The sequence below is a fragment of the Centruroides sculpturatus genome, unplaced genomic scaffold (assembly GCF_000671375.1).
Source record: "Centruroides sculpturatus isolate CEXI.00-Female unplaced genomic scaffold, Cexi_2.0 scaffold1620, whole genome shotgun sequence".
NCBI lineage: Eukaryota > Metazoa > Arthropoda > Arachnida > Scorpiones > Buthidae > Centruroides > Centruroides sculpturatus.
This window is the reverse complement of record NW_019385785.1, coordinates 134,659-160,865: the sequence shown is the minus strand read 5'-3', so window position 1 is coordinate 160,865 and position 26,207 is coordinate 134,659. Positions and strand designations below refer to the sequence as shown.

At 32.6% G+C, this 26,207-nt stretch overlaps 2 protein-coding genes and 2 long non-coding RNA genes across 4 annotated transcripts in view; 2 read left to right on the top strand and 2 right to left on the bottom strand.

Annotated features, from left to right (window-relative positions):
* The first annotated feature begins 3,884 nt into the window (after window positions 1-3,884).
* LOC111642121 (amiloride-sensitive sodium channel subunit gamma-like) lies at window positions 3,885-6,938 on the top strand. The gene is made up of 9 exons (XM_023388402.1): window positions 3,885-4,492; window positions 4,559-4,671; window positions 4,740-4,903; window positions 5,394-5,531; window positions 5,606-5,714; window positions 5,780-5,864; window positions 5,936-6,100; window positions 6,173-6,248; window positions 6,681-6,938. The coding sequence occupies exons 1-9, from the start codon at window positions 3,924-3,926 to the stop codon at window positions 6,936-6,938; spliced, it is 1,677 nt and encodes a 558-aa protein (XP_023244170.1). The 5' UTR covers window positions 3,885-3,923.
* A 2,801-nt stretch (window positions 6,939-9,739) lies between these two features.
* Window positions 9,740-14,630, bottom strand: LOC111642116. Its single transcript, XR_002759513.1, has 2 exons — window positions 13,998-14,630; window positions 9,740-13,850 (listed from the first exon to the last, which is right to left on the bottom strand). It is a non-coding gene; the product is annotated as an uncharacterized LOC111642116 (long non-coding RNA).
* Window positions 14,631-18,092: 3,462 nt separating this feature from the next.
* Window positions 18,093-19,064, top strand: LOC111642120. Its single transcript, XM_023388401.1, has one exon. It carries the CDS (start codon window positions 18,093-18,095, stop codon window positions 19,062-19,064), a length of 972 nt encoding a protein of 323 aa, XP_023244169.1.
* A 2,238-nt stretch (window positions 19,065-21,302) lies between these two features.
* The window catches only part of LOC111642123, a 13,640-nt gene continuing 8,735 nt past the window's right edge, over window positions 21,303-26,207 (bottom strand). Inside the window, exons 2-3 of the long non-coding RNA XR_002759514.1 lie at window positions 21,796-21,869; window positions 21,303-21,359 (exon numbers count right to left, since the gene is read on the bottom strand). This is a non-coding gene — a long non-coding RNA (uncharacterized LOC111642123). The remainder of the gene's footprint in view (window positions 21,360-21,795; window positions 21,870-26,207) is intronic.

Here is a 26,207-nt window from a genome sequence, read left to right as displayed (position 1 = left end):
ATAAAGATATGTAAATAAAATGTTCACAAATTTTTTAAACTTTGTTTTGAAATTTAATATTAGCCAACCAGATGGCCGAGGCAGTTAAAGCATCAGCCTGCCACTATGGAGAACCCAGGATTGAATCTGGCAGTTTGAAAACACAAATATTTTGGTGGGTGGTCCATCACAGATGCATCAAACTCTGTTCCTCACCACCTGACCATCCCATTGTGTGCTTGGCCACAACTGGAATAATAAAAAATCCTTAATGCACACAGGGTGGAAAGTCAAAAAAAACAAAAATTAATATTGACTGAAAAACTTAACCTATTGAATAATAACCCAAATTTCTGTTACAGAGAATTCATTTGAAATTTTAAACAAACAACTAAATAAAAAAAAAGTCAAGTTTGAAATATATTTCAATGTATCACAAAACTAAGCTTGAATAATAATTTGATTATTTTATTAAAAAAATAAAAAACTGCTAGGAAAGTTTTTCTTGAAAATGTTCAAGTTCAAATTTTACTGAAAAAATTTTTAAAAATCCAAAAATTTACTATAAATGTAGTTTTATCTCAGAGCAGCAGATATTTATGTAAGAGATTAAGATTCTATTAAACTATCTATATTATGCTTCATATATATATCTGCATAATAGAGCAACATATTTTTTCTATTATTAAATTTCCAAACTGGAAATTTTTGATGCCATGAATTGTCATGGTATCAAAAAAATTATGATGATATAAGTTTACGATCAGGAATATTAATATTTAATCTACACTATAGCAATTACTATTTTTAAATACAAATTAATTCTCATGATCAATTTTATCTTATAAAATTATAATTTGAATTCAAACAAAAATTTGTTTTTGAGATTTTGAGTTATATCATTTTTTTGTTTCTTGTCTAAACTTTAGCATTGTCTTACATACATCATTCTGTTAATTTTTAATCTTAAAATTGTAATTTAAAACTGCAGATGTGATATAAACATGATATAAATATTAGTAGAATACACTAGACCAAATGCAATATAATTGATATAAAATTTACAATTGGCACTTGAGTAGCCAAATCAAACAAACTGTATAGCATGTACAAGTTTTATTGTTTTATATGAAATAAGAACTCATTGTGTAAATTCTACATCAATATCACAATTATTATTAATTTCATTTCTGCATAATGATAGTTTTTGACAATTATCAATTTTTTCTTGTAAATAAATACACATTTATCAGCTACAAAAAATATCATTGCAACATATTTGACATTTAAGCACTATATATATTTTTATTTACTAATATACTGTAAATATTACTAAACAGAAAATGTCATATTTATCATCTTATATTCTATAATTTGTTTTTCTTAGTTGAATTCATCCATTAAAATTTTGAAATTAAAAATGTATGTTATGAAATAATATAAATATTAGTCATTTATATAATTAATATTTATATATTTTTGAAATTTCATAAATTTATTGTACTTAATATATAATACTATGAAACAAAATATTATGTAAGAATAATTTGAATTTTTCTAACAAACCAAAACACACAAATCTCATAACAGAAATAAATAACTGAAATAATGTAAATTTAAAAAATATTTTATCCAGAAAACTTATTCACTGAAAACAAATGTTTTAATGTCTTCTTTCAAATTGCACTAATGTTCAAATTCTATTCATTGCATTCTAGGTACAAGAGCCAACTCTTAACTACTTTCCTCAGCACCAAAAGTTGGTATCCAATAGCAACAGAAGACTTATGTTGCATATTCAAACATCAAACTGTATGTAAGTGCCTAAGAAACTAACATCCAACAAATTTACATGTGATTTGACTTTGATTAAGCAATGTTAGCTTTCCATTGCTATTGGACACTGAACCTTTGGTAATATTGATAGTAGTTAAAACTTGAGCTTCAAGTGTTTATATAACCTAGTGAGGACCTGTTAAGAAGTTGAAAATATTTGTTTTCAGTAAATATAGTCAACTCTCTATTATCACCATTTGTTTGCTTCTNTTTTTTTTCTATCTATCCATTTTTAAATAAAAATAATCCTTTATACGTTGGAAGATATTTTAATAAGTTTTGTAAATTACTATGTTCGATCCAGCCAGTTATATCCGAGTTTTTTTCGTCTGTTAAGCACATCCTTTGAGGATTTCCTTACCGTGTATACCAGCCTTAATAGTCCGCACTGTAGTCACTTCATAAGGTATAAATAATAATGCACTGTAATTACTATAGTCAGTGTAATTACTATTGATAACCTGCCAATAATGGCCACTGCCATTGTTTGGAAGGTTAAAAATTGAATTTTTTAGTGGCTAGGGAGTGACCATTGTTTGAAAATTATTTTGTATGCATTTTTGTTCAAAAAATAAATTGACCCTTGCTGGAAGTTCGACTTTATATTCGGTTGATATAAAATTATAAACCAATTATATTCAATAAAACATATATCATATAATTTTGTGTACTTTCGCTTTGCAGTTTTATTCAAACAACATTCGATATCCTTGAATTTTTTGGTTGCACCTCCTTGCTAAATTTCTGGCTACGCTACTGATGGGTAATAAGAAAGCCTTTTTCCGTACCCATTTTAACGTTCGTCCAGGCCTACAATAGAGTTGCCGAGGGGTGAGAGAAAGAACCCGACATATCCGGAACAGACCGAACGTGAAAAATTCCTGAGAATTCTCCTCCCAGATTCAATTCCAGGTCTTATATAGTAGTGGCCCTATATAATAAGAGGTTGGCATTCTTTATGACTGATTTCTATTGGCTAATGAACCCACATATTACATGGATGCCATATATCGTCGACAGTTTTCTACTTCTGCCATATGACAATGGCTGTTCGGATACTTCTCTCTTCACCACAAAATAACAAAAATGTCAAATTGTGTACTTTTGGTTGGACGAATTTATCCGAGAAAAGGAAGATAATGATAGTGACCCAGAAAAGAAAAAAAAAAGATTCGGGCGGAAAATCATTATATCCTTTAGAATAGTAACTGGTCGGTACTGGACGGCAATATTTGTACTGCCCGAATTCATGACTTTTTTATTTTAGAAATAATAAATACTTTAGGCAAAATTCTAGAAAAATCTTAATCTGTACTTTATGAAGCATTGTTTGAGGTATCGTATTACTGTTGTAAAATCAGTTTTTCTCGAGTCTTACATTTGTTATTAGAAGTTTACATATAATTTAAATGCACCTAATAGTTTATGATGTAATTGTTGACGGTTTCTAATGTAAATTATTGTATATTTAAATATATAACAGTTAATGCGAAAAAATTGAAGAAATATATTTTCTATGTTACAAGATACCATGAAAGAAAATTTAACCATTTACGGTTCTATAATGTAAAGAATATACGTTTACAGGATATTTTAATTCTATTAAGTTAAAAAAAAATTCAGTACTGTATATATTATATACTGTAATTTTAATAGCTGTATATAAGTAATAATTGTCCTACAAATCGTCAAATACTCGAGCAATAATCTGTTTTTAAATTACGCTTTAGATGCTCTTGAACAAAATTTAAAATTTCAATATAGATTCAAATTCCATTAAATTAGAATATACATATTTTCACACATCTTTTGTCGTTAGATTGGCCGAGTCTGAAACGTTTAAACTCAATTTATATTCATTAAATAGTTTTTTACGAGAGATTTCTAATTTTGTCGTAATAAAATGTAATAAATAATAATTAATATAAATTGTTTTGAAATTTAAATGTATTAGTTGTAAATGATAAAATTGAAAAGATGAAAATTTCATTTGATGATTAACTGAATTGAATGTTTATGACGTAGTTTCTAAGAATATCCAGAAAGCATCATTTAGATGTCAGCCGTCGTTTACGTCAGTTTGCGATCACACGGTCCTTTCGTCCTCTATGAGAAAATTGAATTTAGAAGCGCAAAGTCAAAATAGTTCTTTGTGTGGTTTGTGTCGATCTTTTGCTTACAGATCGTCGGCTCATGGAGTGCAGAGGATAGCCAGTTCCCAAGATAACGCTAGGAGATTGATGTGGTCGGTTGTATTTTTATTTGCTATAGCGGGATGCGGATTTCACAGTGTTTACTTGATACTGACTTATTTATCTTATCCGCGAATGACTATTACTGAAGAAATTCATGCCGATCATATTGATTTTCCCGCATTAACTGTTTGCAATCTCAATCCATTAAAAAAGAGTTCTATTCGAGAACATCTTTTGGAAACTCACCAGTCCGTATCCGAATTTTATAACCCGGATAAATACGACGACGACGACGAAATCGAAGAGCGAGGAATATGTTTCAGATCGGAAAACGAATTTTTAAAAAAGAGTAAAACCATGGACTTAAGTGACGTATGGATGAGCGTTATTGCGACTAAAGATAGCTTGATGAAATGCGGACATCAAGCGCAGGATTTGATCACTCAATGCACTTATAATGCAAGAAATTGCTTTAATGACAGGTAAGTTAAAATTAATTTTACATTTATTAAGATTATACCTTTTTAATAATTGAATAATATTCGTAGTTCGACGATAGTTTTATTGGATCAATATCCTTCGCCCCGTTATGGTTTGTGCCATACCATCGTAGTCGATAAAGAACCTTTACGAAAAGTTAAAAAGACGGGACTTTCTTTAGGTAAGTTTGACTTTATTTACATTTCTGTACAGATTTAGATGAGAAATATTAAGTTTGTATAATTTTAGGATTGAGATTGACATTAAATATAGAGCGCGAAGATTATTTGGACTTAGTGTCTCCCGAATTTGGTGCACGATTATTAGTACACCCGAAAGGAACCTATCCTACCCTGCAAGGTGGGGGTGTGGTATTACAACCTGGAACTAAAACTTATGTCGGAGTGAGAATGGTAAATTATGATAGATTTTATCTCTATTTATCCTTGAGCTTTCTTATGAAAGACCGCGCAATTTTGCCTTTACTATGAAAATCATTTTCTTCTTCCAATAAAAATAAAATTTTTAGTTTTTCGTTATATTTTATAATTGTAAATTTTATTAATATTTTTCATTTAACGGCCGGATGGGCGGTTAAGGCATCAGCCTACCGATCTGGAGAATTCATAATTGAATCAGGATGAGTAATTCCCTCGAAAATTTGAATTTTTCGCGGGTGGAATTGTCTCGGATATGTCGGACTTCGTTCCTTACCACCAGGTCGTCCTCATTGAGGGCCTGGCAAACCCATGATGAAAATTGGCAAAAAAGCTTTCTAGTGCCCCCACAAAGCGAAAAAAGCCAAATATTATATACATTATTTTATATTTTATTCATAAAACAAACTATATACTGTATTTTAAAATAAATTTATATTTTGGTAATTATCTCATATAATTCTAGAGGAAGATCGAGAGATTACCCGCACCTTATCGAGGATGTTACGATAATTTTCAGAGTAGTCAACTGATTCATTTCTTACGAAAACAAGATCAAAGTCAAGCTCCTTTTGCCGTCATTCACAATGTTTACACTTACGAAGTATACCGTATTACCGTATTTTTAAGTTCTTGTAATAATTATAATATAATTTATCATTAATTTAATAAAAATAGTATTGCCAAACTTTATGTCGCGATATTCATCTTCTGAAGAACTGCGGATGCGTCGAAGAAGTAACTCCGGTAAACAATAAATTCTGCGATCCCTGTAACACAACACAAGGTAGGTAATGTAAACAAGTTTCTTTATTTACGTTTTCATCGATTAACAAAATTTACGAAACAAAGCGAGATGTCGCACAAGATTTTATAGAAGTTTTACTAGAGCCAACGTAGATCACGATTGTCAGAAGTTTTGTCTACCCGCTTGCACGTAAGTTTTATATTTAGAATCTCTTCTTTATTAAAATAATTAGCAATGAATTTGTAATTCGGTGTTTTTAGGGACGTAAGATACGATCTGACAGTATCGAGGTCGGAATGGCCAAACGTTCGACATCAAAATTATGTATTGAAAAGATGGCCAAATTTAAGACAGAGTTTAACAGTTTTTCTTACGAATAAAACGCTTAAAAACGGAAGTGACGAATTAGATGTGGATAATCTTAGGTATTAATAATATAATAAATTAATTCACATTTTTCTGTGTTATATTAATATTTAACGTCAATTTTTTTCCAGGAAAAATTTCTTGAGGGTTCACGTTTATATTCAAGAAATGAATTACCTATCCGTTAGAGATATTCCCGCTTACACGGTAATGCTTTAACATATTACTAAAAATTATTTTCAATAAACATGTTTTATATAATTGTAAAGTAGGTTTTTACGACTAACTTAAAACATATATACAATAATGATAAAAACATGTCGGAAAGCATGATTCTTAAGATCGAATGGCGGAGGAGGAGACATTAACGGAATAGTTATATAAAAATTGCGGAAACGGTCTAGAGTGGATATTTTGGACATTTGACAAATTGTATGCTGCACGCAACTGTATATCGATGAGGTCAAGAACCATAATGTTGCTAGGTCAGGTCATTCAAACGTTAAGAGAGTTTCTATCTATCATCGAGGATTCGCTACGAATTATATTTACATTTACTTTAACGAGAAAGCGATATAGGAATATAATATTTATTTTTTAAAATATTTCAATTATATTATTGAAAATTTTTATTTTCAGCTGCCTCAACTCTTTGCCGATCTCGGTGGATGTCTGGGATTATACATTGGTGTTTCCGCAATAACTATCGTAGAAGTGTTGGAACACATGGCTAGTGTTATGGCATTTCTCTATAAGAAAAGAAAGGAATATTTTCCAAAAAGTAATTCGGTTAAAAAATCAGAAATAAAAAAGCGACGAACTAATTTTCGATTGTCCGAAAGAAGTCACGTTCAAAAATATTCTAAATCGAAAGATTGTAAGAGAGGAAATCATTAATGAGGTTCTAATGATTAAAATTCTAATGATATTTACGATTATTTACTTTAAACTTATATTAAAATTAATTTTTAAATAAATCATTTTAAACCACAATCGCAATATTTTACGTAATTAGGCTATTTCACAGAGTAAGTATCTGTAAAACTTCCAAACTGGAATCTAAGCGAATTGATTCATAAAATTGAAATGATTCGTTTGATCCTAACCCAATTTTTAGATCAAATCATGCTGTTTAAATTACAGTGGAACCTCTATATTCGTTACATTTTAATGATTTTTTTTTATTTTTCCATATTCGTCAGTATTTTCTGTATTCGTCGTCATTCCCAACACCGGAAGTGGCACTACAATTGCACGCCCGCGCCGATCAGCTAGCCGTGTTAGCTAGCTGCAGTCAATCAGTCTGCTTTGTGCGGTCGTCGTGAGTGTTGTTGAATTATTGAAAAATAATCAATGCAAGAAACCAAGTTCTGATCGCTCAAAAGTGGCACCCAAATGTTGCTATAGTCAACCAAAATACAAATACATTCAATGATAATGTAATTGCCTACTTCAGAAAAGTTTTAAAAAGCAGACAAAAAAAAAAAAAAACACAACATTGGACAAGTTCTTTATTAAATAGAGTGCTACTGAATCATCGGCAAAACAGACCCTATGATCATAATTGGATTTGCCTAATGTTTTAATTGATATAGTATTATTGTTTAGAAGACTTATTAATATAGTATATTAATAATACTGTTCTTCCCCTTCTACCACTATCTTTACTGTATTTATTTAGTACAGTAAAGTTTTACAAACATCATCATTTTTATTCTTGTACTTTTTTTCAGGATGGAAACGGATCAGTTGAATATCAGTTATTTATTATGAGAAAAATTGTTTCTATATTCCATATTCGTTAGGTCCTTAGGAACACATTAATCACGAATATAGAGGTTCCACTGTATTTTAAATTGACGAATAAAATTTATTATGTGAAAAATATGGCACGTAAATATTACTTAAAATATAAACTATTATAAATTAAAGCTAAATCAAATAGTGTTATATAATAAAATGAAATGTAAACAGGGTTCATTTACTACAATAAATACTGTATTATACAGTGACTTAACTATAATTTTAAATACCACGTCAAAAATTCTCGAGATCCCTATCTAAAACAAATATAAAAGATTTGTTCTTACAAAATGAGATTTTTTTTTATAAAACTTTAATATGTAATTTTTAAAAAATTAATATTTAAAAACATTCAAGTAGCGCGAGACCCCAAATCTCAGCTCCTGTGTCGCGGAATTCTGAGAAGCCAAGCTGATATTAACCTGTGCAGCACGAATAAAATTAAAATATTTCATTTTAAAATTCGACATATTTTTTAGAAAATGTTAATAGGGGAGGACGGGGCAACTTCGGCACGTTAAGAATAATTTAATTTTAGTGTAACAAATATTGCTGTAAACTGAAAAAAAGCTTTGTTTATTGTCTAGTAGAATGTTACCTTACTATAGAACTGGTTAAAATCAGTTTGGAAATAAAAATAATCATAAGAATAATAACTTTATAAAAAGATAGCAGTTGCCGAAGTTGCCCCTGGTATAGGGACAACTTCGGCAACAATAATGGGGCAAGATAGACAGGTATATAAATTTGTTATTGACAATTTATAAATTGGAATTCACTATTAAAACTCCTTTGCGACTTTCCAATTCATGATATTAATGTAATTAAACATAAAAGATATTTAAAACTGAAAAATACAAAATAATTGCGTTAATTTTGAAGCAAAAGCTCCAAACTTTATTTTCCATTGTCTCCCCTTTCTGCGAAATTTGACAGCAATGAGCCATTGTTTACACAGCTGGATGACCTTGACAACAGCTGGTGTCGGTTTCCCGGGACATTCTCAGACGTCTCGGGAGGACAAGGGTTTAAAGTAGGGTGAATACTAGCTGGCCGTATATTTTTAAATATTTTTTAAAAAATAAAATTTTTATTGCGATTTCCGACCCTCCGACTTAATTAAACTTATATATAATAAAATCTATTAATTAAAAAAATTAAACAACTATTGGAGGCCGTTTTTGATATCAGAAAGTAGCTTTAAATAACTTTACCGAAGTAAAATCCGTGCACTACAACTTTAGAACGATTAATTAAATTTGATAAAAAAAAATCGCATTAAAAACAATTAAGCGTTAATCGTGTGTCATTAAAAGTAAATTAAAATCGCGATAAAATTTTTTCGCGCGGGTAAAAATTTTTGAAAAAATTTGGAGACCTAAAAAACATCCAAAAGTTGAAAAAAAATTTTTTTCAGAGGGTCCAAACGCCCGAGTTTTATGTAAGGCTATAGAACTTGCCCGAGATATCTCGGGATAAGTCCTTAAGGAGATTTATATAAATAATTATATAATTAATTAATGAATTAATTAAATCAAAGAAATGCAAGTCCAAAAATGTATTTATTATTATAACAACGAAATTCGAGTTAAAAGACATATATAAATAAAGAAAATGTAAACACAAATTAATTACAAAAAATCAAACAGATAATACTGTAATTGAAAACATCCTAATGCAAGTTAAGAGCAATATAAATGAATTAGTGAACTCAAACAAATAGTAATGAAATATGCTTAATAGCAAGTTGTCTATGCCCTACACATATCGCAAATAAATTGAACCGGCAAACTTTGGTTCAATTTATTTGCAACGCCGGGCCTACCTGCTAGTTTTTAAATAAAAATATGACATTATGCCATCAGAAAATACGATTATATCGTTTATTTATGCCCTTTTAACGTTTTTTATGTTTTTTTTTTTTTTAATAAAAGTTTATTGAATACTAATTAACTTACATTTCAGCAACATGCTGTAGCAGTTATAAACATTAAAACTTTGTTTTCCGTACACAAGTTACTTAAAGAGTTGGTATTTGTTTCCACCAACTTACATAAAAATTCACAATACCTCAAATTATTTACATATTATATACATTATTTACATATAGGGGATATTGTGATACAAAGTGGTACATGCTTTAGCAAGCATAAGCTTTGAAAAAATAACAAATCAAAGTAATAGTATTCAAATGAATAGACATTTTCATATAATATTTTCTTTACAAACAGTGATAACAATAAAAAATATGGGAATGGATTACAAAAACTTTATGTGCATTTGTCCATATACATAATTACATGAAAATTAGGTGGTAAGCGTTACAAAGTATTAATATTTACATATAATATCTATCATCACTATTATGCCATTTCCTAAAATTTTAGCTTACATTTAATCATTTTGTTCACATGAAGAGTCCCACTCGTCATTAAATATTACTTCATCATTAACAATCTTATTCATTTTGTGTCATTTTTTCGATTTCGATATCAATTAAAATTAATAAAAAAACAAATAAACTAATTAAGTTTCTTTAAAAATAAACAAATTTCTATTATAAAAGCAGATAAATCTCATGCACTTCAGACTTACAACAAAAGAAAAAACATATAGTAGCTACAGATGAATATGAAGTTTTGCCAAGTGATCCAACAGAAGATATTAAAAAGAAACTAATTAAATTAATGAAAACATAGAAAAGAGTTCACAAGTCAAGATTTTAAGAAGATAGTAAATTTTAATAATGTACATATCCCTCAACTTAATATTAGACTTAAAACCCACAAGGTGGGACAGATTTTTAGACCATTAGTGGATTTTAAATTCTCAGTACTATATAATTTGGAACATTATATAAAAAATTATTTGCAGTGTATACTTGACTCAGGCTCGTCTTTGGTACGTGCGAGACCCGGAGCCAAGGAAAGCTCGAAGGCTCCCTTAAGGAATTCCCAACGGAGGGTTTACCTGTTCCGACATATTTATTTGTTTTCTGATAACGAATTGCACTAAGAAACGTTCTTTTTCTTAATTAAAATACGAAAAAAAAATACCGAATTACAATATTGCATGATAGGTTGTTCTATCTTTCAGTCGTAAATATTGAGTCTGATTTATTAAACGAATTGAATTTCAATGATTTTGTTGAAAAAAAATATACTTTAGCTTACAATGGACAACGAATCTAAAGTTGATTTTAATTTTATTTTTTAATTTAACTTGTCAGAAAAATGTGTTGCTAGAAAAAAAATTTGTTTTTTCCAGCAAACTGGGCCGACAATTAAAACATTCAACAATGCGTGCTAACAATTTCTCAAAGAGGCATTGAACTTCGATTGTCATTTTGTTAAGGAAAGAAATTACGACAAAACAAGAATAAATAATTATTAAGTAATGCCTGGCACAGAAAGAAATGAGGAGGAGGAGAATGCGGTCTTATCACCAAACTTTTCTGGACCATTTATCTTTACTTCTAACAAATAGAAATGTACGAAGAAGAATAAGAATAACAAACGTTAATCGACCTCCTAGTGGGCCATTAATTCAATTACAAATTGCCATTGCATATAATATGGGACAAGTTTACACTTCTGAACAAACTTCGCAGCATTTATCACCTGCTCTGCTGCTAAACCAAAATGCACGATTTGAAACTGCTTCTGGACATAGACCGTTTAATTTCTCAACAATTAGCCATCACGATCGTCGTGGTCCACGAATTAATGGCACTCCACAAAATATTAGGAGTGCCAGAAGTGCGTGGATACAATACAAAATTATATTCAGCAACAAGTAATGTTTATCTTAATTTTAACATTCGTCGTTCCAATCAAACATCATGTGTGATATGCATTAGTGACATTCAAGGAGGAGAAAGTCTGACAGTTTTACCGTGCGGACACCAGTTCCATACTCGCTGCTTAGTCCAATGGCTAAATGAAAATAACAATGTCCTAAATGCAGGGGACATGCTTTCACAGCAGAATGAAAATGAAAATTTAAAGAAAAATCAGTTTGACATTTAAAATTTTAACAAATTTGTTTGACCTATTTAAAATTCAACTAATAATTACATGGTTTGGCAATTCCATGATAAAAAAGGAAGAATATTAGAAAAATTATACATACTTCATAACTATCAATAAAAACAGACAAATCCATATATCGAATTTTATTAGTCGCTTAAATCGTAAATGATATAAACGCAAAAATATCGAACACATTTCCCAACCATCGAAGCGACTAGGAAATCACCTTGGAACTGGACATTCGAGCTCTGCCTAAACCCACCCTTCCGTTTATAACAAGTTTCATCGTTTTTTGACTTATTAATTAATGTACTAGTATTTACGTTTTATCGTAATTTTTGTGGGTCATTTAAAGTATCCCGTCCGGTCCGTTTTATATTTACAATTCAATTAAATCGAGATTCTTACAAACGAAAAGGCAAATAATATACTTTATATATAAATTTACACCACCGAAATACGATATATTAAGCAAAATGGGTTGTGCGTGTATATACTGTATATATACCCGTATTTTAATTAATTACACAAGTATATGCTACGTAAACTGTCTCCGATACGACAATATGAACCGATATGACGGACATCCGTATTAAAAAAACTTTTTTTGTGATAAGTAGATAAACACAACCTGCAACTAAGTACTTTAATATTTTCCCCACTGCCATCGTCGTCCTTCCGTGCTTAGACAATACGCCTGTACTGTAAAGCCGACGATACCTTTGCGCCGCGGAAGAAATTGACATTAATGCTGGCTGGAAGTGTAGACGTTCATATTTTCTTCGTCTGGCAACGTGGAGTCGCTTGCGTCGACGGCGAAAGATGAAAGCCGGACTGGAGAAGACACTGGATCCCCTTTTGCGGGGCAATCACCACCCTCGCATAGTGTGCGGGAACTGGAACGCTTATCATCCTTATTGGGATAACGAGTGCAAACGCCCAGACATCGCGGGCCGCATCCTCTTCGATTGGTTCTCATCCGCGAACTTATGCTGTTGGAACTCAGGGAAACCAACTTATTTCCACCCAAACGGATCATCAGCTGTAGACCTGACCTTCTGCTCCCCGGACCTGTTAGGTTCCGCCTTGTGGAGCCCTTGCGTGGATACCTTAACCAGTGACCACGCTCCTATTTCGATCACTATTTATCTCGGGCACCCCTAACCCGACGACTACCCTCGTTTACACTTTACTACAAACTGGAGTCGTTATTTCAATAACCTCAATCAGCTTTGGACCACCGAGGAATCTATTCCCGCCTCATATAACGCCTTTGTAGACACTATTCGTGAGACGCGGTCCTCTAATACTATAATTCGCTCCATTCTCTCCTCGGGCATAAATGCAGCCGCCTTATAGCGCTTAAACATCGTGCGTTCCGCCTAGCCTGCAGGCGGACGTCTCACTCCTGGTGGAATAAATATAAACAATTAGGAGCGAAACTCCGTCGGAAGAGCCGTCAGGCTCGTCTGGAGTTGTGGGGTCGTTTGTGTGCCTCTCTCCCCCTCCATCGCATCTTCCGTCGGCTGAGATCCCCGCCGACGATCACGGCTGAAGGCCCCAAAGTTTGACGATTTCCCCCCTTTCATCTCCTCGAACTCCGCCGAGCCATACACCATCTTCGGAACACTACACCGAGTCCAGATGGCGTAAGCGCACACGGACCCTCCCAAATGTGGGCCTCTAGGCTCTCTTCAATCTCTTAAACGACCTCAGAGTCCTGCCCACCAGACTGGACCTCTTCTACCGTTGTTCCGATCATTAAAACCGGGTCGCCCAGCGACGATATGCTCCTCTTATTGGCCGATCTCTCTTACCTCTCACGTCGCAAAACTATTCGAACGGCTGATGCTGATCCTGTATCGAATCCATAAATGGACCTTTCATTCTGATGTCGACGTATTTTCAAAAAGTTAAATGGCCGTCTAGGCGAATCAGTGCGCCGGCCCTGCGCAACTCATCTGTCCCCACACGCCTGCAAAAAAAATTACGTGTAAAGTATTGATGATAATAGTCGTTGAATTTCCTGAAAAACGTTTATATTACAAGTAAAACGTATGTACAGTTACAAAAGTTCACAAATAACAATTACAAAACGTCAGGTGTAACAAAGTTCAAATACCTTTAATCCACGAAAACAGGTCCGTCGAAAAGACATCTTGTGACGAACTCCTTCCAACGTTATTCACCGCACAGCGAGACGAAACAATCCTCTAGGCCAGCTTAGGCGAAGTTAGACGAACGTAAGTTCCCTTGATATATCCTAGGCGAACCAATCTTCCCACCTAACCTCAATCCTTTTATACGGATTGAAGCAAATCGGATTCCACCAATCAGCGCATAGTAGCGCTACTAGACGTCCGCTAGTCATTCGATGGCTTCCAGCCAATCCGCGGTCGAGTTTCCGAAGTCGCCAGATTGTCGTTCTCATGGCGACAACCGTCGTTCGTTTGAAAAGACGAAAAAGCGTGGGAAATCGTATGACGGACGATTTTATCCCGACAATAATTAAGGAAAAATCAAGCTCAAACGCAAAAGTATGCCAAAATAATCACCAACAGGTTAATAAAAACATAATACACGATTCGTCCAGGAACGAAAAATCAATTAAAAATGATCATTATATTAATCTGTGTGATTTACGTTTTTAAAGTTTGGTGCCGACAGGAATTAAGTTAACCCAAGATGGAGATGCGTGAAATATGGACCCCATTGGTGCTTTTAATATGGAACCCAACTCCCCTGGTGTTCAGTATTACCAAACAAATTCAAACCATAAAATAATGTTTTTACGTTTTATTTTATTTATGAAAACATTTTTTAAATTTAAATACTATCTTAGCAAGAAATAAAATGCAAGATAACAATCAAAATAAACATTTTTTTTCATGAAAAAATATCGTCTGCTTACAAAATAGCGAAACTGAGCATGCGCGAAGTGACAGTATCGTCTGGTAAATAGTCTACAAGCAAGTTCAAATTTTTATGTTTATTTATTTGAAAAATAATGTGGGCACAAAGATTGTGCTGATGTTGAAACGGAGCATTATATTTGTGATTTTTGTAAATGATTAGCTTCTTTGTACATTTCTATTATTATTATTAATCATTTTTGCGTTAAAATACATTGGAGTAAATGTATTTAACATTCTTTGTACTTTTCTATTTGTTTTTGGCTACATTAAAGCATTTTTTGAAAATATGCAGTAAGGTTCCATATTTCCACCCGATTTTCTCTAAGCCTACTTTCTGACTTTGTACAAAAGCCTTCAAAACCATACCTATAGTTACACTAACGAAAAATCCAATTAGGAACATTTAGTTTAATAGTTACAAGTACTTTGTGGGTGTAGTTATGATACCTTGTTTACAATTCACTAAAATGTAATTGGGGTTCCATAATACCACCTTCTCCTCTAAACATTTGAAATGTATCTAAAATAAAATCAATATAAAATATCCTTGTCTATTTTTTTTTTCTTTCGTATTCAAATAAAAATATTTCGATTCGTTTCTTCTTAAGATCGCTCTCGCGCAAGAAAAATCACTGCGTAAAAGTAATGCGGAAAAGAATACAGAAAAGTAATTCTACACCGGTCCCATCCGAAATATACATCGGGACTTCGTCAGATCCGGAAAAGAATTTAAGCAATCCGATATTGGCTATTATTATAATGACGTCACAGCCGATACGGACAAGACGGAGGACAACGCTATTGTAGCATTTAGTTGGCATGCCTGTGTGTGTCAATGGATGAGAATGTTTTTAAATCTCTTCTATAGACGATTCTAAAAAATCCCGATTGCTTTTTTTATTTCAAATTCTATATTCTTTTGTAACTATTACGCAAGCGAGACCACGCATGGTGACGACTTAAATCTCTACCTGATTGCTATCAGTACGAGAAAGTCCTTTTTGGTATTCTGTAAATGAAAAGTTAGAAGTTGCTCGACACGTTTTTCTGCACTGGTTTGGTGGTACGGAAAAGAAAAATTTCTCAAAATTCGTTGTACAGATTTTTCCGTGAGAAAGAGCCTTTATAGGCAGATAATGGTTTTGAGTAAAGAAATAGAACCATAATATTTACGTTGATTTTTGTTTAAGATTTAACTCGTTTTTTAAAAAAATGTTTAAAATTTACCGGGAATTAGATTATTAAAATGGCCATTCATTTTTATTGAAAAAAAAAAATTTTGTATTTTGTCTATGAATCATATTTCATTTAGCTTCTGGTTTGGTAACTTGTACTAAAATGTTAGTTATTTCAGCAACCTAATAGTGTGCTGTTTTGCACAACTTATATTCTGGATGCGTAGGACAAAATTGAAGGCTTCGTGAAGAAGCTAGATGTATCGACTGTGGAGTTAGAAATGTTTTCACTGCTTACCAAATTCATACCAGAGTAAGCTGATAATAACTACTATAAATTCTGTAGTAGAAAGAGTAGCGGTGAACCTATCTGCACTGAAAAACCAGTTTGATGATTACTTTCCTCAGATCATCAGTCACACCTACGATTGGATTCGAGATCAGTTCTCCGTAACAGAGTGATATTTCAGAATTAAGCATCGTTGGTCAAGACTACTTGAACTTTCGGGTGACAAGACACTAAAAATAGTCTTTCACAAAAATTCACTTACAGAATTTTGGCTCTCAGGTCGAAACAAAAATTACAAAAAGTGCTCTGGAACTGCCCCTTCAATTTCCAACGAGCTATCTGTGCGAAGTTTGTTTTAACTGCAGACATTGCCGAAAATCCAAGTACAGAAATCTGCTTAATTAATGTGGAGAATGACCTGCATTAGGACTGACAGGGTTAGAACCAAACATGGATCATTTGTGCAATTCAAAACAAGCTTAAATTCCACATTGATATTTACAATTTAAGAAAAAAATGGAAATTTAAAAAATATATAATTTTAAAACTTTATTCAGGAGGAATAAACTCTTGGTTGTACAATTTTACCCATTTTATTTTATTTGTGCGAATTGTATAGGTAGTTATATCTATTTTTAGTAGGAGCAATTGTATTTTTGCTTCATAATTTCAATCAAACCTTACCGGTATCATTTAATTTGTAATAAACAAAAATAAAAACTGAATACACAGCAATAAACACTTGTGCACATGCTGGGAAGGTGCCATTGCATATGAATCCCATAGGGGAAGAATACTGTAGAAAAGGTTGGGAACCACTGGTGTAGACAACTGCCATCATGCACCATGGGCAGTGATGTATCGTACCTTAAAATTAAAGATAGACCCTTATATTCCTTATAATAGTGCTTCCTTATATGGACTGCTATTCTAAACATGCAGTAGATACAGCTTTTGACTGTTCTATTATCAGGTGCTCTCTATGTTTTACATTAGTGAGACTCCCAATAAGAGCACTTGCTGATTTTCTCCTCTAACACAGCATTGGGTAAAGAAGCAGTTTGCTTAAGTGGATCCTATTGTACTATACATGCACATAATTTTAATTAAAAATGATTAATCAAAATAACTTATAAAATAAACTCCAGGACAAAATTAAACAGTTCAGAATGATGGCATTTATGGGGATTTTAAATAATTATAATTAGAATAAAAAACTTCAAACAATATAANTATAAAAAATTTAATCTAGTTCATTTTTCATAAATGCTGGGTTCAAAAATATTGTATTATTAATAAAATGACAACTTTATACGTAAATCTTACAAATTTTATAACCAACTTTGATAAGTAATTACTAATATGTTTAAATTTTTTGTAAGTATTTTCACAATGATAGAAGTTACATTTTATGTTCTGCAATCAGTGCCATAAATAGGCGGGTGCAACAGGTGCACCCACACAGGGCCCACTTGAAAGGGGAGCCCAAAATCCATGTATTTGTTTTATTAATTTTCCCAAACCTAATTAAGGGGAGTGATTACAAATTCTTGCACAGGAATGGCTAATTACGGCACTGTCTTCAATATAAATTTTTTTTTTTTTTTTTTGCTTTATAACTCCAATAAAATGTTTCTATATGTTTCTACTGGAGATCATTGTCATCAGGTAACACATTTGAAATAGTAGACCAATTTGGAATTTCAACTTCACCTATAATATGCAAACATAAAAACAGGAGAAGCAAAAAATTAAAATATATTTAAAATGATGTCACACTATTGGAACCTGTGACCGGCGCTCTATGCGTATACGTCCTATGGAAGGAGATACCCGACATGACATCCTTCGTCGGAACCGTTAACGACAACCGTTTCGGCCTAACGGTCGAGCTGGAGCAAGCTAGCACAGAGGAGGTCCATTTCCTCGACATCGAAATAAAGATAGTAGGACCCACCATCCAAACAGCCGTATACCACAAGCCCTCATCCACCCCCACGTACATACCAGCCGATTCCTGTGATCCGTTCCCATACAAGGCAGCCGCATTTAGGGCTCTTGTGGAGAGGGCGTTCTCACACTCATCCACCAAGCAAGCCCTGACGAATGAATTAGCCCACATAAAAAAAAAAATAGCAACTGAACACGGATTCCCGAACATGACGCACCGCTTAATTGAACAGTACCAATGCCGGAAATGCACCCTAACCGCAGAGATCGCTGCCAACCCACAACGAGATAACCCGGCACGGATCCCCATCACATACAACCCTCACCTCAAGACTGTACATAGAAAAATAGCCAAAGAGCGCGGGATTCGACTGGTGTACAAAAGATGCACCACGATTTTCCGCATCCTAAGGAACGATAAGGACCCTCCTGATCACACCAGACTCCCCGGAATCTACTCTATCCCGCTCCGTGACAATAGACAAAACGCGGAACTACTATACATCGGCTCAACCAAACGCTTCTTAAACACCCGCCTACATGAACACCAAGCAGATATCCGGCACGGGAGGCTGACCACAGCCCTAGCCACATATGCATCGGACCCCGAAATCGAAGTACACTTCGAGAAGGCTACCATTATTGTCAACACGCCCCACCAGCAGCAACTCAGATGGCTGGAAGCAGCGGCTATCCACAATGCCGACCGGCTAACCACCTGCATTAACCGGAAAGAGGAACTAACCTTGTCTCTGGCCTGGCAATCACTATTGGACGCCAACCCACCGCTTCCCCCCCCCACCGCACGGCCGTGCACACAGGAAGCGACCCACCCCCTCAGAACCAACACCCGATCCTAGAGAAGAATAATATACACTCCATCCGGGGAATTCTTTCAGCTGACCTGAAGAAGAGCGAATAGAATGCTCGAAAACGTTTGTCAAGCGATAGTTAACGTATACGCATAGAGCGCCGGTCACAGGTTCCGATAGTGTGACAACGTTTTATATTTAAAATGGTTATTAAAAATAAAACAACATATCTATAGTTGTACAATATAGATTATATGATAATTACACCAATGCAAAAGCAAGGTAAACTAAGTGAAACTCAAACCAAACCACTTTCCAGGCTGTAAAAATGTGTTAGAGCATGCATGTTCATTAGCACACTTGGATTTAATCTTGGGAGGAGCAGAGTTAAACAAACTTTTTAGTGCAAATTCAATAAAATTCCTACCTTATGTAATTGCTAATTCATAAGTAGCATAGAAATATACATGACAGTATAAATAAACGGAATATTAGGAAAAGATTTTTGGAAAAGTTTTTAATGTTTCTTTCCTTTTTCTTTGGAGGTTGCCTGGGCCCCTTGGCCTCCCCTCTGGATGCATCACTGGGCAATGTTAGTCCTTAAAGTTAATATATTTTGCTTTGTTACCTGATAACAATCTTAGAGGTTTTTTTGAACTCTTTCTTCCCTGTGGGCACTAAGAGGGCCTTATTTAGCAAGCCAATTATGGGTTCAGCCAGGCCCACATATCCGGTCAGACCACTCCCTGAAAAATTCCTGGGGATTTTTTTACCCATCCAGATTTGATCCCGGGTCCCCAGACTTCACCTTGACCACTCGGCCAAAACAATCAGAGGTTGGAAACATTTAATTTCAGCAAAATCATTTTAACTATAAAGTTATTTTTGCTTTATTTAATTTCCAAACTAATCTCCAGTTAAATATCTTACTAACTTAACACAGTTAAAAATCTCATTAATGAATGTTTTGTATTGAAAAGGAAAAAAAATAAATACTGTATTCATAAAATTAAAATCTTATTAATATGAAAAAATCAAATTTTAAATGAACATTTACAAGTTACTGAGCATTCTGCACCTCTGCTCTGATTCAATAACTAATTCTTGCTGTGTGGCCACATTCTTAAACAGTGCAATGCTGTCTCAAGCATTGCATCAAATCATAAAATGCAGCATCTCAACTAGTGGAATTGTTGTCTAATTGGAAGGTGTAGATGACATCGCATTGTTTAATAGTGTTGTCGTAGGAGGGAACTACACAATTGTCCTAATAGAATAATTTTTATTTCTTTTACTTGTTTCCATCAGCAATAGTTTTAATAAAAACAAGTTATCTAAATATATAAAATTACTTGTCCTGACTGACTGAATGACTGATTTGTCATTACCCAGAGCAAACTGCTGAACCTAGAGGTGAAATTTGGTACACAGTTAGGGTACATCATGAAAATGCACACTAAGAAGGGAATTTTTGGAATTCCCCCACAGGGAGAGAGGGAGAGGATTAAGGCTTAACCAGAAGAACGGCTTCTACTGTACTATTTTAGATGCAATTTTTCATTTTCAACTATGTTTAATTTTCATTGAGTACTTAGGTGTATTAAATTGATAAATATTTATAACAATGTCTGAAATGTTATCTATTTCGATTTTAAAAATGTTCGAACCGTTTTCAATTTGAATTTATTATTGCATATTGGTTCGATTATAGAACGATTGTAAACGTTCCAGAAAATTGATCAAATTGAAAATAGTTTGTTTGATTCTCGACAATTCTCATCGGTATGTGTTATATAACAATTACTATGGTTGTTGAAATACTGAATATAAATAGGGTTTGCTTGCAAAATCCTCACGGGCACAGCCACTAGTACACAATTAAAATTGATGTAATTACTATGTAATAAAAATTGAGACATTGTAATTTTATTTTTATTTGCAGCTGCTTCAATTCCGCTGTGCTTATAGTGAGCTACCACTGGTACTGTATTTATAGCAATAAATAGCAACTGATAGCAAATATGCTGTCTATTGAAAATGTACAGCTTTTTGTTAACTAAAATGCTGTACATTATTCAGCATGGCTACTTGCTATTAAGTTTTCAGCAGATGTACCAAAAATGTATTTAAGACCACAGAGGAGGAGAGGGCAGGACCAAAATTTGAAATTGAGGAAGCAGAACTAGAATTGACCTCTTAATAACTTACTAAATTATTAAAGTAAAATTTAAAGCAAAGCAAAGCATTAAGTTTTATATTCATATTTAACATTATGACAAAAAACTTACCTCATCAAACCAAATAACTGGAAAATATGTCACATTGTGAAGATATGCAAAGTGGCTATTATAAAAAAAATTTGTTTTAAAATCAATTATTTATAATTCATTAAATATTTTATATAAACTAATATAGTACATTACAATAGAATCTCTAAAAATTTGTAATTTGACACAGTTAATATTTTTTACTTTTCAATTTTTTATATTCAACATCTATTATTCATAATCTAGGATCAAGAATCAGAATGTGCATAGTTAACTTCTAATACTTAATTTCTGAAGCAAACTGAATGCAAATTAACTTAAATATAAAAATATTTATTTAAAATCAAATTTGGTTAAATATTTGTTTTTTTATTATTAAAAAAAATTGATTAAATATGTTATAATTATATGAATTTATTAACATGCAAGATGGAAATTATTTTCTAATATAACTGAAAATTAAGATGTTTATAATTTACTTTTGATAAAAAACTAATGAACGTTATACATACTTAATTTTAGTAAAATTTTGCAGAATTAGATTTATTTGTAATTTCATAGCAACATTTATTGGCATTCCCAGATTCTGAAAATAATAATAATTATATAAAATAATATTTAAAAAATAATCTCTGCTTTATATAAATAATAATTTAATGTTTTAAGATTTGTTATATCAAACTGAAAATGGTTTAATAAATATTTTTTTTTTATTTGCTACAGTAAACCTATTTCATTAAATTCATTAATACAGTAGGGGCTAAGCCCTTGACTGTACTCAGCAGATCAACACCAGTATTCTGCATTATTTTGTGGAGATTTTCACAAATTATGTTGCAATTTATGATTCTTTATATAAATATAAAATTAATACTGCTGATTAAACAAAAGTCAAAGAATAAATCAATAATAAAACAAGATATGTTGATTAAATCAAATTTTTGACCATACAAATAATTTTAGGTCAGTTTAAAGTCCTTTTTTAATATTCCAACTAGAGACAGATGGTTAACAACTTTAAAACCAAAGATATGATACTAAAAAATATATACAATATACAATTGACGCCGACCTTTTCTTGGAAGATCCAATGTCAACAACATAGCATTAAAAATTCTTCACAATATCACTCACTAAAAAAATATATAATATACAATTGACTATCATGTATTTGGTTTTAAAGTTGTTAACCATCTGTCTCTAGTTGGAATATTAAAAAAGGACTTTAAACTGACCTAAAATTATTTGTATGGTCAAAAATTTGATTTAATCAACATATCTTGTTTTATTATTGATTTATTCTTTGACTTTTGTTTAATCAGCAGTATTAATTTTATATTTATATAAAGAATCATAAATTGCAACATAATTTGTGAAAATCTCCACAAAATAATGCAGAATACTGGTGTTGATCTGCTGAGTACAGTCAAGGGCTTAGCCCCTACTGTATTAATGAATTTAATGAAATAGGTTTACTGTAGCAAATAAAAAAAAAATATTTATTAAACCATTTTCAGTTTGATATAACAAATCTTAAAACATTAAATTATTATTTATATAAAGCAGAGATTATTTTTTAAATATTATTTTATATAATTATTATTATTTTCAGAATCTGGGAATGCCAATAAATGTTGCTATGAAATTACAAATAAATCTAATTCTGCAAAATTTTACTAAAATTAAGTATGTATAACGTTCATTAGTTTTTTATCAAAAGTAAATTATAAACATCTTAATTTTCAGTTATATTAGAAAATAATTTCCATCTTGCATGTTAATAAATTCATATAATTATAACATATTTAATCAATTTTTTTTAATAATAAAAAAACAAATATTTAACCAAATTTGATTTTAAATAAATATTTTTATATTTAAGTTAATTTGCATTCAGTTTGCTTCAGAAATTAAGTATTAGAAGTTAACTATGCACATTCTGATTCTTGATCCTAGATTATGAATAATAGATGTTGAATATAAAAAATTGAAAAGTAAAAAATATTAACTGTGTCAAATTACAAATTTTTAGAGATTCTATTGTAATGTACTATATTAGTTTATATAAAATATTTAATGAATTATAAATAATTGATTTTAAAACAAATTTTTTTTATAATAGCCACTTTGCATATCTTCACAATGTGACATATTTTCCAGTTATTTGGTTTGATGAGGTAAGTTTTTTGTCATAATGTTAAATATGAATATAAAACTTAATGCTTTGCTTTGCTTTAAATTTTACTTTAATAATTTAGTAAGTTATTAAGAGGTCAATTCTAGTTCTGCTTCCTCAATTTCAAATTTTGGTCCTGCCCTCTCCTCCTCTGTGGTCTTAAATACATTTTTGGTACATCTGCTGAAAACTTAATAGCAAGTAGCCATGCTGAATAATGTACAGCATTTTAGTTAACAAAAAGCTGTACATTTTCAATAGACAGCATATTTGCTATCAGTTGCTATTTATTGCTATAAATACAGTACCAGTGGTAGCTCACTATAAGCACAGCGGAATTGAAGCAGCTGCAAATAAAAATAAAATTACAATGTCTCAATTTTTATTACATAGTAATTACATCAATTTTAATTGTGTACTAGTGGCTGTGCCCGTGAGGATTTTGCAAGCAAACCCTATTTATATTCAGTATTTCAACAACCATAGTAATTGTTATATAACACATACCGATGAGAATTGTCGAGAATCAAACAAACTATTTTCAATTTGATCAATTTTCTGGAACGTTTACAATCGTTCTATAATCGAACCAATATGCAATAATAAATTCAAATTGAAAACGGTTCGAACATTTTTAAAATCGAAATAGATAACATTTCAGACATTGTTATAAATATTTATCAATTTAATACACCTAAGTACTCAATGAAAATTAAACATAGTTGAAAATGAAAAATTGCATCTAAAATAGTACAGTAGAAGCCGTTCTTCTGGTTAAGCCTTAATCCTCTCCCTCTCTCCCTGTGGGGGAATTCCAAAAATTCCCTTCTTAGTGTGCATTTTCATGATGTACCCTAACTGTGTACCAAATTTCACCTCTAGGTTCAGCAGTTTGCTCTGGGTAATGACAAATCAGTCATTCAGTCAGTCAGGACAAGTAATTTTATATATTTAGATAACTTGTTTTTATTAAAACTATTGCTGATGGAAACAAGTAAAAGAAATAAAAATTATTCTATTAGAACAATTGTGTAGTTCCCTCCTACGACAACACTATTAAACAATGCGATGTCATCTACACCTTCCAATTAGACAACAATTCCACTAGTTGAGATGCTGCATTTTATGATTTGATGCAATGCTTGAGACAGCATTGCACTGTTTAAGAATGTGGCCACACAGCAAGAATTAGTTATTGAATCAGAGCAGAGGTGCAGAATGCTCAGTAACTTGTAAATGTTCATTTAAAATTTGATTTTTTCATATTAATAAGATTTTAATTTTATGAATACAGTATTTATTTTTTTTCCTTTTCAATACAAAACATTCATTAATGAGATTTTTAACTGTGTTAAGTTAGTAAGATATTTAACTGGAGATTAGTTTGGAAATTAAATAAAGCAAAAATAACTTTATAGTTAAAATGATTTTGCTGAAATTAAATGTTTCCAACCTCTGATTGTTTTGGCCGAGTGGTCAAGGTGAAGTCTGGGGACCCGGGATCAAATCTGGATGGGTAAAAAAATCCCCAGGAATTTTTCAGGGAGTGGTCTGACCGGATATGTGGGCCTGGCTGAACCCATAATTGGCTTGCTAAATAAGGCCCTCTTAGTGCCCACAGGGAAGAAAGAGTTCAAAAAAACCTCTAAGATTGTTATCAGGTAACAAAGCAAAATATATTAACTTTAAGGACTAACATTGCCCAGTGATGCATCCAGAGGGGAGGCCAAGGGGCCCAGGCAACCTCCAAAGAAAAAGGAAAGAAACATTAAAAACTTTTCCAAAAATCTTTTCCTAATATTCCGTTTATTTATACTGTCATGTATATTTCTATGCTACTTATGAATTAGCAGTTACATAAGGTAGGAATTTTATTGAATTTGCACTAAAAAGTTTGTTTAACTCTGCTCCTCCCAAGATTAAATCCAAGTGTGCTAATGAACATGCATGCTCTAACACATTTTTACAGCCTGGAAAGTGGTTTGGTTTGAGTTTCACTTAGTTTACCTTGCTTTTGCATTGGTGTAATTATCATATAATCTATATTGTACAACTATAGATATGTTGTTTTATTTTTAATAACCATTTTAAATATAAAACGTTGTCACACTATCGGAACCTGTGACCGGCGCTCTATGCGTATACGTTAACTATCGCTTGACAAACGTTTTCGAGCATTCTATTCGCTCTTCTTCAGGTCAGCTGAAAGAATTCCCCGGATGGAGTGTATATTATTCTTCTCTAGGATCGGGTGTTGGTTCTGAGGGGGTGGGTCGCTTCCTGTGTGCACGGCCGTGCGGTGGGGGGGGAAGCGGTGGGTTGGCGTCCAATAGTGATTGCCAGGCCAGAGACAAGGTTAGTTCCTCTTTCCGGTTAATGCAGGTGGTTAGCCGGTCGGCATTGTGGATAGCCGCTGCTTCCAGCCATCTGAGTTGCTGCTGGTGGGGCGTGTTGACAATAATGGTAGCCTTCTCGAAGTGTACTTCGATTTTGGGGTCCGATGCATATGTGGCTAGGGCTGTGGTCAGCCTCCCGTGCCGGATATCTGCTTGGTGTTCACGTAGGCAGGTGTTTAAGAAGCGTTTGGTTGAGCCGATGTATAGTAGTTCCGCGTTTTGTCTATTGTCACGGAGCGGGATAGAGTAGATTCCGGGGAGTCTGGTGCGATCAGGAGGGTCCTTATCGTTCCTTAGGATGCGGAAAATCGTGGGGCATCTTCTGTACGCCAGTCGAATCCCGTGCTCTTTG